General features: G+C 36.8%; 1 protein-coding gene across 1 annotated transcript in view; it reads left to right on the forward strand.

Moving 5' to 3' along the window:
• Positions 1–972: 972 nt before the first annotated feature.
• CALCRL (calcitonin receptor like receptor) overlaps positions 973–15,235 on the forward strand; it is a gene marked incomplete at its 3' end in the record, with an annotated part of 28,878 nt that continues 14,615 nt past the window's right edge. The window contains exons 1-6 of the mRNA XM_080632105.1: positions 973–1,317; positions 2,268–2,412; positions 3,770–3,880; positions 5,732–5,844; positions 9,459–9,550; positions 14,492–14,618. Coding sequence (XP_080488231.1) covers positions 1,267–1,317; positions 2,268–2,412; positions 3,770–3,880; positions 5,732–5,844; positions 9,459–9,550; positions 14,492–14,618 — 639 coding nt within the window. The 5' untranslated portion in view covers positions 973–1,266. The remainder of the gene's footprint in view (positions 1,318–2,267; positions 2,413–3,769; positions 3,881–5,731; positions 5,845–9,458; positions 9,551–14,491; positions 14,619–15,235) is intronic.

Raw genomic sequence — 15,235 nt, forward strand, 5'->3', positions numbered from 1 at the left:
AGGGGCATAGTGGTAATAAACGAGGATTTGAGTCTCTGCATCAACTTGAGTCCATGTTGTGAAATGCCACACTAGCTATAGAAGGGGCCTTTGGAGTACTTGAGTTTTATATCTGAAGTAGCAGTGTATTATCTTTAGTGAATTAATCTGTGCAAGGAAGCTAAACTCACTTAGATGTGGTCCCCCTTAATTTGGCTGATAATAGCTTCATTAATGCTAGTACAGTGAGATACTTAGCTTTTGAAAAATGATTTAGATGCAAAAAACTTCATCTAAATATGGAAAGGTCTTTTGCTAACATGGAAACAGAAGAGAAGCTCTTATCTTGGTTCCAGGCTTGGCTTTGTGATTTTCTCAGGGTACTTCAGGACGCAGTAAAATCCTGCTTGAGAAACCTCTTACATGTTTCCCTTCCTTTTGAGTGAATTCACATAGCAGAGTTATGCTTAATAGATTAAGTGCTTAATAAATAACTTTGTGTATTTTATGGTTTAGGTGCATTTTGCACTTCAAACATCAATTCTAGAAGAAGTCTGCACTGTAAGATGATTACAGCTGGTTTAGATCTGGTTTTTTTAAATTGATGATACAGTAACTAGTTTACAGCTACTGCGGATACAGGAGCTATTTTACAGCTCACAACTCATTCGTGCATTGCCATTGTCATCGTTGAAAAGCTGTAACTTCAAGATAAAGTGGCTACTTACTGGATCATTTCTTCCAGAAGTGGCAAGATCAAATTCATCTGGTATGAAGAGAACAGGAAATAATTGTGTGCGTGTGTTTGTGAAAGTCTAGTCCTCCTTTGGAAAAAACTGAACTGCAGTTCGCGATGATTGCCTAAAGGCAGAGATGTCAAGGTGTCAACTCGTAACAATTAACCCAGAGGTATATATCTGTTGAAGCTGATACCAGCTACCAGACTGAGACAAACCCTCTGGAGAACTGGTGTTAGTTGAGGCAGTGGAGGCAGTAGTGCAGGAAAAACCCTGCTGCTGGAATCTGTTGCTGGTGAATTGAGTGCAGATTTTCACATCGTATTGTACATTTTCATGTATATCACTTGGTGTCACTGTGCGTGAATAAAAACTGAGAAGAACTCCGTTGAGTTGTTTTAATTCACAAAGAAAATACGAAGTCTTTTATCAGTTTCGGCTTTCATGAATTGCTAAGGTTCTTCCTACTCTTTATTTTTATTTTTTTTTTTTCCTTTGCAGTTTGAGTTTGTTCAACTACACTGTAAAATTCACTGCACTGGATATAAAAATGACAAAAAACTGGATCACATTTTTGCTGCTGTTCTTATCAGTTACTATGGTAAGTCTGATGATTTTTTTTTTTTACTCACTTCCAGATTGAGCAAGTGTGTACACAATACCATAGAAATTATTAACATGGAAATGCAGAAACAACTAATATGTAGTTTCTGTACATCAGGATATCTATTTACCTTCTCCTTTAAATTCATGTGGTAAAGAAATACAAATAGTAGTTACCTCTGCTGAATGCAGCATATCCTTTGCTAGCAGGAAATGTTACAGTAATGGTTAACAAGGAACATACAAGCAGAACTGAGCAGACCCAGGAAAAGTGAAGGAGACCTATAACTTGGATTCAGAGGACATCCTCGAAACTTGTAATTTCACCCTTTTGTGACAGTGGCACAGTATTTCAATCTGCAGTTTTGTTTTTCTGTGAAGTTTAGTAGCTTCCCATAAAATATGTAGCTACTTAAAAAAAATGCACTGAAAAGGTTTAGCTCAAGATCCACGTTTTTAAGTGGATGTCATGTCTTTTGAATGCCTTTTTGTATCTTGAGGGTTGACTCTATGGTTCACCAGACAGAGAAAACAAATAACTCTAAAGAAGCCAAAAGCTTTAGCGCATACAGTATATGGAAAGTCTCTTCATAAAGGATAATTTTTTGCATAATATGCTTTTTAGACTAATGTAATGTTGATATATTTTACTGGATTTATATATTATCTGTATACTTCTGATTGTATCAGTGTTTTTTGGTCATTTTTCCATTACTATTTACAAATCTTGCAGATTGTTACTCCTCCTTGCTCAGTCGTGAGATATTCGTCAAGATTCAGTATATGAAGAATTGCTAAACTAACCAGAAAACCACAAAATCCTAGTGTCAGTAATAAGATTTGGTGATCACTTTCCTTCAGGAAAATAGTATTTAAAGTATTTTAGAGGATTGAAGTTTATATTGGAGTATGTACATGTCTTGCTAGAGAAAGTCTTTTTCCTTTTAGTTTTTGGCCACTGCTATACCATCTGAAGGGCATCAGAATATGACAGAGGACTTCTCTCAGCTGAGTGTTACACGGAATAAGATTATGACAGCACAATACGAATGCTACCAGAAAATTATGCAAGATCCTATTCACAGGAAAGAAGGTAGAGATTATTTTCTTATAAGGGTTTACATAGGCAAATGGTCAACAGATAATTACAGTAATCTAGGCTCCTTTAGTTATATCCATTTCTTGTCTTAGTAGCAATGATTTTTCAGGCTGTAATAGTGTTTGTACAATTTCTTAGAAATGTCACTTTTGGGATTCATGAAGATAAAGTAATATGTTACCTGTTCATAGCACCACTTCTTATATAACACAAAGCTTTTATTTCTGATAAGAAAATGTTAATTTAAATAGATATCCAAATTAAAAAATGATGATGAATTAATCTTACCACTTTATTCCATGCTTTTGTAATACCTCTGGTCACACCTGTCTTTAAAAATTGGAAGTATCTTGCTACGCATAGTTTTCCTGCTCCGAGGCTTTTGTTAGCATTATTTATGCTTGCTTACAATGAGTTTTCTTCTCTTCCAAAATGATTCTTCGGAAGAATTGAATGTCTGGAGGTCAGAAGTAGATACGAGCATTAAAGTGTAAGCTTATGTCCAGGCTGGGGCATCACAGCTTCAGAAGTATCTGGACAGACTGGAAAGTCTTCAGATGAGAAGAGGAGGAATTGCATAACATTTGAAAAACACAGCTTTGAGATGGGGGCATTATTAAGTCCTGAAGGAAGATACTGAAAACATCTACAAATTCGTAGAGAGGGTCAGTTATTCTGCATGCCTTTTGGGAAAGAATTTGATTATAAAACCCCAGCTTATTCTCAGGGGAGGTTTATTTTAGATGTTAAAATTTGTGTGAGTGCAGTGATGCATCGAAACAAGCTTTTGAGGGACACTGTGGATTCGGTGTCCCTGGAGCACTTGGAGAAGTGTCTGGCCATGGTGACTGCTGCAGGCTCAGCTCTGCCTGAGGCAGAGGAGTTATGGCTGCCTCCCAGACAGGCTTTCTAATGGCTTGTAGGGTACTACTGTGTTTTCAAATGACCTAGAAGATACATCTATAGGCTTGGTATGCATCCAACATGTAAATAAGATAAGCAAAGTTGTATTTGCAAGCTTAAGGCTCTTTGTTAATATGCATTGTTTGGTATGAATAGATTTAGGGGGATTTGCCTATTGTGCTCTAGATCTGAGGTTCGTAAATTGTAGATGTAGACTGTTTCAAGGTGACTGATGATGGATTTTTAAAATGTGTTCAAATAAATATACATTTAAGGAACTACTGAGTGGAGTTTTAATTAACTACTGCTAAATCTTATGTTTCTTTTTTCTTTTTTTCTTTTTCCTGCAAGTGAGAAACTTACCTTATACAGTCTTACATCTTACTTTGGAGGGACTGTTATGAAAGAAGGGTTGTTGTTTTATTACCAGATCTCTACTTATTTGCAGGTCCTTACTGTAACAGGACATGGGATGGCTGGTTGTGCTGGAGTGATGTTGCTGCTGGAACTGTGTCAGTACAGCGTTGTCCTGACTACTTTCAGGATTTCAACCCATCAGGTAAGTGTGCATGGACTTCTGCATTAACATATTTCTTAACAAAATGAGATTTTAGGTGCTTGATGCATCCTGTTTGCCCCACTCAAAGTCACTAATATTCCAGAATTTCAGTAACTTCAAACCTTCAAAGTTACCTTCAGTAACTTTCAAACTTCTATGAAAATTTGCATTTTCATAGAATCACCAAATAGTTAAAGGACCTTAATTTCATCTAGTTTCAATCCCCCTGCCATGGGCAGGGACAACTGTCATTAGACCAGGATGCTCAAGGCCCTGTCTAACCTGGCCTTGAACCCTGCCAGGAATGGGGCGCTCACAGTGTCCTTAAGCAGCCTGTTCCAGTGCCTCGCCACTCTCACAGTAAAGACTTTTTTCTTTCTATCCAACCTGAATCTCCCCTTTCTAAGTTTGAATGCATTGCCCCTTGTCCTATTGCTACAGTCACTGATGAAGAGTTCCTCTCCATCATCCTTGTAGGCCACCTTCAGATACTGGAAGGCTGCTATGAGGTCCCCACACAGCTTCTCCACACTGAACAGCCCCAATTTTCTCAGCCTCTTTGTATGGAAGGTGCTCCCACCCCCCTGATCATCCTCGTCGCTTCCTCTGGACTTGCTCCAACAGCTCCGTGTCCTTTTTATGTTGGAGACACCAGAACTGCACACAGTACTATGTGTAGAGAGGGAGAATCACCTATTTTGACCCACTGATCGTGCTCCTTTTGATGTGGCACAGGACAAAGTTGGTTTCTGGGCTGCAAGCACACACTGCTGGCTCATGTTCAGTTTCTCATTGAGCAGCACCCCCAAGTCCTTTCCCTTTATCACAACAAGTTAGTGTTGTGTGTTTTGGTGGGGTTGGTTTTTTTGTTTGTTTGGTTTTGTTTGTTTTTTGTTTTAGGTTGGTTGGTTGGTTTGTTTGTTCGTATTTTCTCTGAAATATATCCTTGCAGAATTCTGGAGACTGTGACATATAACTTGAAGTTAGGTCAGTTTTTGTCATCCTAGAGATCTCTCTAACAGGCAAGCAGAAGTATGACTTACTCTTTTACCTCAGTTTAGCAGTAGAAGCTGATAAGAGATTCTCCCACAAAAGAATCTTTTTGTGTTTCTGTAGGGCTAAGCTTTGTATCTGTAAGCATGTGGACAATGTCACAGACTTCCACTCTTGTCTCTTCCTTCTTCATTTGGTATTCCCAGGGTCTTTTCATGCTTCCTTCTATTTGACGATAGAAATCATTAGTTAGTCGCAGTTTTCCAGTTTGGTTCTTGAGCAGTTTCTCTGTTGATGTTTTCGTGCCTGTTCAGTTCTAATTTACAGTGGTAGGATGTCAGATGTCAGTTTAGATCTTGGATGATAAACAAGCTGTTTAAATATTTTTGTCACTTCATCTGGTAGTTCTTGAGCAGTTGGTTTGATGTGTTTTGATACTTACTGGCTTGGAGGAGGGAAAGCTGTTTGTTTTCTGAAAAAAAACCACATCAGTTGCTCTTGCTAAGCAAAAGCAATGGCCTCTAGTTTCTCAGAATTCATAGTATCACAGTATGTTAGAGATTGGAAGGGACCTCAAAAGATCATCTAGTCCAATCCCCCTGCCAGAGCAGGAACACCTAGATAAGGTTACACAGGAATGTGTCCAGGCGGGTTTTGAATGTCTCCAGAGAAGGAGACTCCACAACCTCCCTGGGCAGCCTGTTCCAGTGTTCCGTCAAACAAGCAATGTCTCTCTAGTCATATAAACAAAGCTGTCATTTGTCTGCTGGTCTTTCTTCATTAGATACTAGGCCTCGGGAAGTAGAACTTCAGTGCTGACAGTGTTTTTCTTTGTTTTTATTTCCATCTTCTTTGTAGAAAAGGTTACGAAGATCTGTGATCCAAGTGGGAATTGGTTTAGACACCCAGAAAGCAACAGGACGTGGACAAACTATACCCAGTGTAATATCTATACACATGAAAAAGTGAAGGTAGGAAAGGAATGAATGCGAGTTCCTCGTGTCAAGAAACTGATCTGAAAAATTGCACAAGTCCAAAACTCAGATGGCAACAGAGTTGATGCAATATCAAAATGCAAAACAAAAAAGTGTGTTGAATAAAAAGGGTGAATTGTGCTAAACAGACTTAGAAAAAACCTTCCAACCCACCTGCTTTGTGTTTTACAGCTGATTTCAGGTGCTTGAATAAATGATAATTTTTTTTTAATGGCATTTTAATGTGTGCATACTCGTATTTGTCTAGGTCATCCTAGACATCCACAGCCGTCTACTGGTAAGCAAAAGTGCATGCCCAATAAGATCAGACCTTTACATTTTACTCTGTAAATTTGAAGTAGGTGCAAGTTCAGCAGAACTGCAGGCTTCCACATCTGTGGAAGATGTGATGACTGCATGAGTTTATCCAACTGAGTTATGGTGGCAGATTTTCTATAGGTGCACAACCAGAGCTTTGTTTGAGATTCATATATCTTCAGGGGTTTGTTTCCTGGTTTTTGTTGGGTGGTTTTTTGTGGTGTTTTGGTTTTGGGTTTTTTTTTTTTTCCCCAACCAAAGCAGAGCTAATGTCTTTTTTTTTTTTTACAAAGTAAAAAATGTGGGGTTTTTGTTTGTTTTTTTTATCTTTACAAGGTAGGCAAGCTGTAGTTGACTGGATTCACCACAGGACCTTTGGAGGCCAAAGGGATGTAAATTATGAGGAATGTTAGATAGGGTTTGTTTTGCCTTGTGATCCTTTTCCTGTGTATGACTTGTGTCTTAGCTCCCAAGTGATGTTTTTTTCAGTCTCTGAGATGTTAAGCAGCTTTCAGGAATGGAAAACATATAATTGAAGTTTATTTAAGTTAAATTTTGCAAGCATCCAAAATTATCCCAGGCCAGGCAGCAGAATGCTTTGAGAGAGTGGTTTGCTATATATCAAAGTTGTTTTATCTATATATTTCTATATATGGGCGTATGCATACATACCTTTGTGGGTATATGTATAGATTCTTTTTGTTGGATAAACTTCAGTTTACCTTGCCCGTGCATTGACATATTTAGAAAAGTAGTAACAAGGAAAAGAATCTGGTGAACTTCCACATGCCTTCTTTCCGAGATCCTCCATGATATGTGATATAATGGGCAAAATTTCATATTTTGCATTCCCTACCCTTCTATGGGAATTTAAAACTGTCTACTGTATCTGTGAGCAAACTCTATGATACAAACTTTACATATATATCCGAGTTTGCTCACATGATATGAGCAAACTCTGCCATTAATACTCTCTCTATATATTATAACTCTACGTCCCTAATATTCTTTGTTTATGAAACAGTCATTGGAAGAAGCTTACTTGAAACTGTAAATGTCCAGTGGGTTAGGATAGACTGTAAATTAATTCAAGCCTCGTGGAAAAGAGCTCAATAATAGCAGATTGTGTCAAGAATACTGACATCTAGTAGAGATCCTGCCTGCCTGCATCATTGCTGTCAGGAGTACTTTATAGGAGTACTTTTCAGGAGTATTTACCTAGAAACCATATTGAGAAAAGGTGGTAATAAATCACAATAAAGCACTTCTGTATTGCTTTTTTGCAAATCATGAGACATTGAATACACTAATGACTAATTCTACTAGCAGAGTGCTATAATTCATTGGTTCTTGCTAATATTTGGCTGGAAACTGAGATGTTTTTTCAGACAGAAGCAGATTCTTGCAGGTCCCTCTTCATGAATAATGAGCTAGTTTCCCTCAGGCTGTTTTGCCAGCATATTTCAAGTCTGTCATGCCCCAGAAAGTACTGTTTAAATGGAATAATAGCTCCAAAAAGGCCTTACAGCTTGCTACAGTTCACATGTTGTTACACTAACAACATTATCTTTTCACTTTGCTCAGAAGGTGGGTTAAATAATGCACAGTAAATGTGACTGTTGTCCATTCTTCTCATTCTTATTAAATTCTTCTCATTCCTATTCTTCTCATTCTTATTAAATCCAAATAATGAGCCCTCCATAGCACATGAATATTTCTTGAATCATTATTAAGAAACGGAGTCAAGACAACTTCAGCATGATCAATAAGTTGTTCTGCTTCAGGAGAGAAATCATCAGGAATTTTTTCAATACTAGACAAAGACTGAATTATTACAGGATCCATATATAAATGAAAAACAATACAAATTTCAATATCACAAGGTACAGCATACAGTAACAGCAAATGCAATCATAAATATACCTTGGTTCTGAGCTCCTATGGAGGTGGGAGCAGCAGTCCCTGCCATACCACTGCCTTATGTTAGTTCTGAGTTGTGCAGAAATCTTCTAAATCCTTAACGTGCACCTTTGCCTAAATCAGTCACAGAATGAGGTGGTGATGTGGGATATGGATCTGTCACAGAAGTGTGTCATATGCATGTAGCCAAGCTTTAGTGATTCAGGGGTAACCCTTTTTTTTTCCTCACAAATTGTTATGAAAGTTTCACTTAAACCTATTGCATTGCTTTTAATTTTTTTTTACGTTATCTTATTTTAAATAATAATGATAATAATTTGAAAAATTCTAGCATGTACAAAGAGGTACCTTTGTCTTATAAAAACCTAAAGCTTTACCTGGAATATTCTTTTCTTTTTTTTTTTTTTTATTTTTATTTCAGAAGTCAATGTATATAGCAAGCTGCAGTTAGTCTATCTTAAATTGACTTAAGTAAGTCAATTTAAAATAAGTTCAATCTTAAATAAGTTCTGAAGGCACATACAGCTTGGAGTCCATGAGCATAGAATCCAGATAGTCGTGCTTTATTTTGATAGAGTAAGGTTCAGCCTTATTGTTATTGTTTCTGTGTACAAGACGATTATCTTAATGCAACAAGAAAAATTGTGAGGCAGATTCGATGACTGAAAGAGGGGATTGTTACAAATGGAATTTAATATCTTATTAATTCAAAGAATTAGTCATAACATGTTGTATATATTCCAAATATTAATTAACTGGTTCTGCATTTTTGCCTTTTGTACCTCTCCAGCTTTTCATAATTCTGTAATTTGGCTGTAGGCTTATTTAATGTAGCCTGTTTAGTCTTCATTGTTACCTTTCTTTGTGCCCTTCTTTAAATGCCAAGTGAAAACTAAGTTTCCAATATCATACTCACAGCTTGTTTTAAAGGAAGTATCTTTAGATGATAAGAGCAAATCTTCTATGACAAAAAAAAAATCCACCATAAATTCATATAGGAAGCACATTTTTTACTTAACAGTTGTGTTAATAGAGGAATCAAGCCTCAGACAGGAATGCCTCCAGTGCAGTAGCATAAATGGCCACATTTATGTAAATATTTAGAAAAAAACGTAGTCGTATATATTAGAAACCTGATGTCTTAACAATGAGTTCCAGTGATTATTTCAGCAAATGTGTTGCGTGTCCTATAAAAAGGAGATTTTAGCAAGATGTTGATTTGCAGGATTCTAGACTTCGCTCATCGTTCTCTGTAATGTTTTTATTAATCCTATTGTAGTTCTTTTATATGCAGACGAGATGTGTAAGTATGTGCTTTATCAGCAATAGTTCTGTATGCATCACAGGTGCTTGCTTTTGTTCTTATGTTGCAGACTGCCTTGAACTTGTATTACTTGGCCATCATCGGACATGGTCTTTCAATTGCATCACTTCTGATTTCTCTTGGCATATTCTTTTATTTTAAGTAAGTATACTTAAAATACTTTGCCAAATATCAGTGGTTGCAAAAATCCTAGTTTCAGTACTTTGAAACAGTAGCCATTCCAACGAAATTAGAAGGAGCAAGAAGGCAAAGAGTCGGTATATTGCTTTGGTGAACATTGTAATGTGATAAAATTTTAGGTTTCTTTTAGTGGAAACCTAAAATCCTAAATCTGCAAATCAAAAACTGTAGAATATATTGAAAATAGGAAGTGAGAAAATGGAAAAAAAGAAAAAGCTTGCTTGTTTTGGGTTTAGGTTTGAGGTTTTGTTGTTGCTGTAGTTTTGGTGATGGTGGTGGGTTTTTTTTTAATAAATAAGTTGCACTGTGGATATGCCAAGCATCAACCAAACAAAAGAACAAATGGAAACCAGAATACTGATGATTTATGATAGGTACAGTAATATTGCAAAGTAGGTAGCCACAAAATGTGGTAAACTCTGAAGAAAATAATGCTAAGAGCTATAATAGGAATGGGAATAATAAAAATAATCCTGAGTTTTTATTCACCGTGTTATCTCTATGACAGTTATGTCATATCCATTTTCTAACATTATTATGTTACCTTCCTGAAAGTGAGCTATGTATCACCACTGTCACAACAACTTGCAATATAATGCACATATCCTTAAAAATAAATTGTCTTATTACTTGTGAACTTACTTTTCTTTAACACGAAAGATCCCTTGTAGTTTTTTTTGAAGAAGTTGATGAGGTTTTGTAGAAAGGTGAAACCAGGAATGTTGCCACAGTTCTCTCTGCTAAATGCTGCACTACACAGTGTAGGCTTTCCTTGCTAACTGGCATAGTTTAAACATTTCTGCATTGGTTTTTATTGGCTAATTTAGATCTGCTCTGTGATCTTACCTGTTGTTTACTGCTGTACTCTACTGTTTCACTCGATCTTTTACTTTGCCTCTAACATTTAAATATGAATGGAACAAATGCTAGCTACTGTGGGGCTAGCTGTCATGCTGTCGACTTTGATTAGGTAAGACTAGCAGATATGTGACAAAAAAATACCCTTTTTAGTTGGACCTGGCTGATTATAGCGTTTCCAATTTAGGTATCCATAATTTCCCCAGGTTCTGGAACAACGTTTCCACAAATCCCCAGCAAACCAGTGTTTCCACCTTGTAACATCTCTTTGTGAAATCCAGTATTCAAAATTACTTTTCAGCTTTTTCTGACTTCTTTTCATGAGGATCATGTTCATGAGGACAAACTAAAACATTTGGGGTTTTTTAATCAGTTTATTTGCATATGACTTGTAAAAACAATATTTACCATTTCCAAATTCACTTTCCCTCCATGAAATCAACAAGTGAAATGGCTCTGAGTTCTTATAAAAAGCTTTATTTTGCATAAAAAAGGCTATACTGTTGCTATGAATGTCGCAAGTTTAACAGACTAAGTATATAATGTGACAGGAAAAATGTTTTGACAGACTTCTCAGGAGAAAACAAGAAGATTTGGAATGTCAGGTTTTAAAAGTTCAGTCAGTAAAGCATGATATTTCTGAACTATAACATGAAAACCAAGCCATTTTCATCTTGGCCTTCTGGCATTTGCTGCAAAAGCAGGTGATCTGCTTTGCAGCCCTTATTACTATGTTGTGTTTGTATAGCCTTACCATGTTTATTTTCTCCCTCTGGTAGAAGGATCATTTCTCCTCAGAGAACTACATGGAATTAATCCAGACCCACAAACCACATTTTCTAGACTGTGGTTATGTTGGGATATAAAAGGAAATTACAAAATTTAAAGGAAGCTAAAGGAAGTTCTCTACAAGCTGTTCGCTTGGGATGTACAGTTCTTCTAAAGTATTTTTAGTACCAGAAGGATATTTAAGGATCTAGATTAATACCAGGATGTATTATGTATCAGCTGAAGCTTGTGTAATTATTCATAGCTTTAACAGGTGGGCTTTTTTTCTTTTTTTTTTTTTTTTTGCTATTGTGTGGGGGTGCCTTTGAACTTGTCATGTATCAAAAAAATCCATTCTGTTAGTCAGTTGATGGTTTCCAGATGATATTTGCTTGATTGCTGACCATTAGAATATCTTTAGGTTTGACTGGAAAGGTGGTACCTTTTCCCAGAAGAAAACCAAGATGTTTTTTCAAATATCTTCAGGTTTTCAAATACTTTATTTTTCTTTTTCCCACCTGAAATAAAGGAGTTGTTGATCAAGCATCATGCCAAATCGCATGGGAGCACTCACAGAGGATAGCCATGCTATGCTAAAAGAGTGGGCACACAACTGAATGATAGATTGATAGAGAGATCGGAAGTTCCCAAGTTACTGAAAGTTAATTTTGGCTGAACAGATAATTCCCTTAGGTGCATATGTGGATCTCACCGGTTGAATTTTGCAGTATATGAATACCTTAAGAATTTAGATCTCGAACATATCTGAAATTTTGAAAATGTTACATTTTTTTCTTTTGGGAGAGGTATTGCAGAACTGATATTTTCCCTAATGCCCAAGACATATAGGAGTCAAAATAGGAAGGGAAATAGGTAAATTAGCAGGAAGTCTGGTGGTGTTTGGTTTTGTTTTTTTTTTACTGCACATGGTTTAATCTAGAGGTAGGTCAGTCAAATGCTTTTAGATCATAATTATGAGAATTAAGTGATTAAAGGATATTATGTCGTTAAGAGAAAATAGTCAGAAAGAGGAATATAGGAAGAGGAACACAAGAGGGAGGGTGGGGAGGCTTAGGAAAAGATACTTTTGTTACCAAAAGCAGTCTTCATTTTTAAATGTCATCAGTCTTGCTTCTTTGTTTCTTGTCTTGTGATCCTCTCAGTCCTTTTCTGCAGGGGTGGAGGTGGTTGCGAATGGGTGTGTTTGAATACTCAACAGGAACAGCTGCTGGATGACCCTGAGAGATGGCCCCATTAGCTGTACGTGCTTTTCCTTCCCTGCGCACTGAGTCTTTTAACGATAAGGAGACAGAATTCCAGAGTTCTTCAGGACTTGTTTACACAGAGCCCTTAGCTGGAATCTGGTGTCGCCTGTCCTTTTGTATATAAGCCATATGGGAAGGAAAAGACCTTATGAAAATACATTTTCAGAACACATAAAAATCTGCATATTTTAGTAGTCAAAGCTGTATGCGTTTGGGGCATTAAAAGTAAAAGAATAAAAAGCCTAATGGAATGTACTTTATCACTTAATTCAAATCTAAACCTGTGTTCTGTAATTTTGACAATTATTCTTTCTCGTTTTCTTCAGGCAAACAACACTTGGCAAACAGAGGTTTGACTAGGGTAGTGCCTTGTGCTGCATGGCAGCACTGGTTTCTAGAGTAATTTCCTTCCCCCATGTTTAGTGAAACAAGGCTTAGAATGTCTCAGGGCTCCAAGGCTTGACTTGCACAAACTCTGCCTGGTTCATGGTATTGTACTGTCCATATCTGAGCGTACTCCATGTATCTGTGGGGTGCTTCATATATTCTTCATGTAATAGTTGTGAAGAATGCAACTAAGAAGTGCAGCATCCTCTATAGCCAGTATTTTTTTTTAGCATCTCTCTTGTTCAGTGGGATTGTTTTGTCTCATTTTCTGTCATGTTCTCAACAGTTTTCAGTATACTCCTCCAGCTTTCATGACTGTTCTGTATCGGCATTTCTCTATTAAAATATAAATTTCTTCTCCCTCTTGCCATCTCAAATTAAAAATTAATCATCAGTGTCCATACTTTATCTTGTCTTCCAGGCATGCTATTTGAAAAGGCTAGACAAGTTGATTTTCCCTTTGTGGCAATTTAGACTTGTCCCATGCTGACCTTTTGAATGTATTTCTGATTGCTCTAACAGTGAAGAGCAGTTGCATGTGTGATAGATATTCCTTCTCCAGTTATTTTGTCAATCAGCTGCACTTTGTGGTGCTGGCTGCTAAATGTAGGTAGGTAGGTGTGGTTATAAAGAACAGAGTCTCTACAGCAGAGGCTTCAGTAGATGCTTTCTCCAGATTTAAAAGAAGAGTGTTTTCTGAGAGTGTCTTTTTATAACAAAATGGATTTTGCTTGCTCTTTTGGGAACTTTGAGCATTAAGGTTTAATATCCCAATGATCAGAATTGTCCATACAGGCTTTCTGCCTTTTTTTGTGTTTGCCTATAAAGCTGAATTTCTTTTAAAAAAACTTGAATGAGAAGCACTCCTGCCTCTTGGAATGGCACTAATTCAGACCTGTTTTCTCTAGTATGGCAGATAAACAGAAATTTGCTGACTGTGTTCAATTTCCAGTATTGTTTAATATTACTGATGCTCTGCTTAGAAAAAACAAAAACAAACCAAAGCAAACCAACAAACAAAACCACAAGAAACCAATTCTTCCAAAGATTTTTTCTCTGATTTTATTGCAAGATTAAAGGCAAACCTTGAAAATCAACACAATTAAATTAAGTTAGATACTGCATTTTATAATTGTTTATATACTGTTTATGACTGGGTTATATACAAAAGTCAATATAAGATTTGTGTTATTTTACTTATTTGAGTATTTCCCCAGTTATAAGATCAAGGAAGGAAAATGACAGGAATACGAGTAGTAAAAGAAAAATATCCTCAAAACATGTTAGGTTTGGGTAAATGGAAATGCAAGGTGAGAGAGCTTCCTCAAAGGTATAAATCTCCTGAAATGTGTTACATTACTGCTATTCAGATGTTTTTTAGATCGCCACTGCAAAACAGGTCTGTCCCTGTGAACACACTGGAACTGAATGTAGTTCACTTTGCCTCTTGTTGGTGTTGAAGGGAAAGTGTTACCTTTCACATCGTTCTATTAAATTTGGACTGTAGCTTAAGAAAGGGTTGATAATAAAATAAAGAGCTCTGGTATTTCAAAATTTCAGGGTGCCCCCAAGTACGCAGCATTTTACCCCTGAGTATTCATTTGTTCTTGTTTCTCTTTTCTAGGAGCTTGAGTTGCCAAAGGATTACCCTGCACAAAAACCTATTTTTCTCTTTTGTTTGCAACTCGGTCGTAACAATAATTTCACTGACCGCAGTTGCCAACAATCAGGAGTTGGTTGCAACTAATCCAGTAAGTGAAAGTGTATTTGGCAGCCTTATTGATTTGTCTGTGAGCAACACGGAAGAGATGAGATGTGAATAGCTGACAAAATGTTGTATATAGTGAGGTTAAAATGTTCAGTAACGTTGTGTTCCTGTTATGTAGTACAACAGATGTCTAACAATGATTTGGGCATTCCACATTTGTGGTTTTGAAACAGTAGAAACACTCTAAGAGACAGAGCACACTGAACTGCTTTTCTGAGTTTCTACAAGTCCCTTAGGCACTGATACAACTGTAAGAAAGTAGCCTGTTCTAGATGATCTCAGTGAGGTTATAGCCGTTCAATTCACCAAGGAAGGGCAGTAAAAAAAGCATTGCAGTGTATTTTGGAACTATATGCTACTTTCCTATGTCTTTAATTTTGCCATCTTCAGTTGAAAAGAATCAATTTTGGGTTTTTTTGTGAAAGGAGGTGACACTGACTGTTATATTCCAAAAGTAAAAGCAAACTAAAAACTTCATCCGTTTGGGTCTGATTATTCTCCGCGCCCCCCCCCCGGTCATTTCCTGATAACACTGGGTAAGTGTGAATCAGAGCCTGAAAATTACATACTTAAATAAACCAATCCCTAATTATGACCTTA

Source organism: Psittacula echo, assembly GCF_963264785.1.
Source record: "Psittacula echo genome assembly, chromosome: 20".
Taxonomy (NCBI): Eukaryota; Metazoa; Chordata; class Aves; order Psittaciformes; family Psittacidae; genus Psittacula; species Psittacula echo.